The sequence below is a fragment of the Trichechus manatus genome, unplaced genomic scaffold (genome assembly GCF_000243295.1).
Source record: "Trichechus manatus latirostris isolate Lorelei unplaced genomic scaffold, TriManLat1.0 scaffold00232, whole genome shotgun sequence".
NCBI lineage: Eukaryota > Metazoa > Chordata > Mammalia > Sirenia > Trichechidae > Trichechus > Trichechus manatus.
The window spans coordinates 3,568-7,271 of NW_004444168.1; the positions used below are offsets into that span (position 1 = coordinate 3,568).

General features: G+C 34.3%; 1 protein-coding gene across 1 annotated transcript; it reads left to right on the forward strand.

The window, feature by feature from the left end:
• The first annotated feature begins 2,530 nt into the window (after positions 1–2,530).
• On the forward strand, positions 2,531–3,478 carry LOC101360721 (olfactory receptor 502-like). Its single transcript, XM_012559298.2, is given in 2 exon segments — positions 2,531–2,784; positions 2,787–3,478. Coding segments are annotated over 2 exon segments (942 nt in total). The 5' UTR covers positions 2,531–2,534.
• Positions 3,479–3,704: the final 226 nt, after the last annotated feature.

Here is a 3,704-nt window from a genome sequence, read left to right on the forward strand (position 1 = left end):
GCACATGAAAAGATGCTCAACATCATTAGTCGTTGTTGTTAGTTGCTGACTAGTTGCTTATTAGTATTTATAAAGGATGGGGTGCTGGGCTATTACTTTTCTTGTGAGCTACTTCCCTACTTTCACCAAGAGGAACATTTGGAGGACTTTATAAACTGAAGATTAGCAAGAGAATTATACTGAGTCTTTGGGTTGAAGATACTTGCTTTTAACGTTATCCACCTAGTCACATGAGCCACAAACCAGTAGTCATCCCTTTGAGGCATGTAGCATGAAAGACTGTCTTATTTGGAAATCATACATAACTTTTTTTACTTCGTAGTTCTTGATATATACAACTTTTAAGGTATTTATTTTATAATTTTTACTAGAAAAATATGTTTATGTCTTAAATAATTTTGTTACTAAAAATTCAGCTTTACATAGTGTTCTACTTCGTATTCTCCAAGGTATCAAAGTTTCTTACACTCGCTACCAAATGCTTATAAAATGAACAAGCTGAATGAATGAAGGTAAGTTTATATTTTATATATGTACTTTAGTATTCCTTAAGATGAAATATCAGAGTAAACTAAAAACTAATATTTAGCTATGAGAAACTTATTTTATTATACCCCAATAATTGTCAAATGAAAGTGCACCAACACTTATATAGAAACATACATAAATAAACAAATAAATTGGCCACTTGAGAATTGAGAGACCCTTAAAGACTAGTTGTATATGCGTGATTTGAACTGTTCAATTTCCACTGGGGAATGTGATAATGATCTTTGGTGTTTTTGAATTCACTTTTGAATCTTCAGAAATTTATCCCCAAAGGCAAACAATAATAGAAAGATAGAAAGATAGCATGGCTATACAATGAATTTGTATTTATTGCTGAAAGATGAATGAGTTATTTCAAGAGGTAAGATTTCTGCATTTGTGAGTGAACCTGATGTATTAATTATAATTTACCACTTGAGAACACTTGCTCTCTAGGACTGTGTCTGTACTCACAAGCCATAGTTGGGTAACCAGGCAGATGTAATCGAGCAGACAGCTAGCAAGTAACTTTGAATTCACTTAACTTTCCAGTCAGGTTAGTGTGAAAAAATGAGCTTAATTCAAATTACCAGGACTCCTTATTTATCCACTCATAAGTCCAGAAACTTATATAGTCTTTAACACTACTTATCTACACAAGACATTCAGCCACAATGCTAATGAATTCACTAGCTTCTATATTCCTTGGGGATTTATTATTTTAAATATCTTTGCAGAAAGATTTACTTTATATATGGGTCTGAGTGCTCTAGGATCGCAGTCAACAAGACGCAGTGGACAAAGCCCAGGACAAAAGCCAGAAAATTTGCATATGAGGGTCAACTTGGCCACTAGCTGGGTGATCCTGGCGAAACTTCTTGTGAGGCTATACTTTATTAAGCTGTATAATATGTCAATAATATTATTTCATTCTACAATATTTCCATTAGAAAACATTGTTACAATAGAAAATGATTTGATCTGTTTGAATAATTATACTTTAATTACATCCTGAGTATTAGTCACATCATGTTTTGTATGATGATTAGATTGGTATTTCATACTACTTCATAAAACAATATTTTAACTATAAATATTTAATAAATTTACAAAAGGTGACTATTCTTCTCTGACTTGAAATTCCTGTGTAATATCAATATCAAGAACAACTGAATTTCTACTTAAAAATATGTTCCTTGTTTAACTGATAGACTTTGCAAACTATGTAACTAACTAGACATCTCTTTTATATATTAGCTATCAGAAAGCAGAAAGACTAATCTCTTATCAACTGATTTCCAAGTGTACTCAACTTCATCAAAATAATTATTTAATTTCATTTATAGCATAGTTACTAAAGAAATGAACTGGATTCAAACCCTGGGGTTTGTTTCCTGATTCCACCACTTCCTATGTAACTTTAGGTAAATTACTTAACCTTTCCGGAATCAGTTTCCTTATCTATAAAATGGGAATAATAAAATACTTAATATTATTTTATGGAAATTAAAACAGAACTATGTATATAAAATGCTTACTCCTGTGTCTATTGTTTAGTAGGTATTAAATAATTACTAGCTATTACGCTAATCTCCATTACATAATCCTATATTTATACATTTTTCTTTTTTGTTATGCTTCCTAGTCCTTTTGTTATTTGCGTAAGTCTTATGTTTTTCTAATGTTTACCTTTAAAGGCACTTTGAGTGCATTTTTGCAAAAACTATTAGCAAGAAAAATAAATTATTTCAAGCAAGTCATCTAAAGTTTCTAATAAAAGTAACCTAAAAATATAGATAGACTCATCATTGCACATAAATATATACATTTTTTTAGGGCTTTTAGTAAACACTAAATTTTTAAAAACAAAACTTGGCTGCTTGAATGAAAAATTTGTTTATAAAGGCTTCCATGTATGTATTAAAGAAAATGAAACCATGAAATTAATAACTTTTTTAATGTAATTTTTTCATCACAGGTCCTTTTTGAATGAGCTACACTGTCTCATGGAATCCCTGGTGGATGGGAACCACACTGCAGTGACAGGGTTCATTCTATTGGGCTTAACAGAAGATCCTACCCTTCGGGTCATCCTCTTCATGGTCATCCTATGCATCTATCTGGTGACCATATCTGGCAATCTCAGCACAATCATTCTTATCAGAATCTCTTCTCAGCTCCATCATCCTATGTACTTTTTCCTGAGCCACTTGGCTTTGGCTGATGTAGGCTATTCATCTTCTGTCACACCAAATATGTTGTAAACTTCCTGGTGGAGAGACATACAATCTCCTATCACGGATGTGCCATCCAACTTGGTTCAGCCGTTTTCTTTGGGACAGTCGAGTGCTTTCTTCTGGCTGCCATGGCCTATGATCGCTTTGTAGCAATCTGCAACCCACTGCTTTATTCAACTAAAATGTCCACGCAAGTCTGTAATCGGTTATTCTCTGTGGCTTACGTAGGTGGTTTTCTCAATGCTTCCTCCTTTACGATTTCCTTCTTTTCTTTATCCTTTTGTGGACCAAACCAGGTCAATCATTTTTTCTGTGATTTTGCTCCTTTAGTTAAACTTTCCTGTTCTGATGTCAGTATCCCTGCAGTGGTCCCCTCCTTTTCTGCTGGATCCATCATTGTGGTCACAGTGTTTGTCATAGCCGTCTCCTACATCTATATCCTCATCACCATCCTGAAGATGCGCTCCACCGAGGGCCGCCACAAGGTCTTCTCCACCTGCACCTCCCACATCACCGCAGTCACTCTGTTCTATGGGACCATTACATTCATTTATGTGCTGCCCAAGTCCAGCTACTCTACTGACCAGAACAAGGTGGTGTCTGTGTTCTACACGGTGGTGATCCCCATGTTGAACCCCCTCATCTATAGTCTCAGGAATAATGAGATAAAGGGTGCTCTCAAGAGACAGCTGGATAGAAAAATATTTTCTTAACAAAACCTCTTATTTAGTAGGGTTTGATGCACTAATACACCATTAAGGTAATATTAAAAGAAATTTGGTTCCTGCGGGCAAAATATATCTGCATATAATTAGCCAGTATGGGGCTTCATAGTACATGTGGGGGTGCATCTTCAGATAGTAAATCAGAGACAGTAGTGACTTCACCTTAATAAATTAAATTTATAATTAAGAAACACAAATTGGTTCACATGAAAAC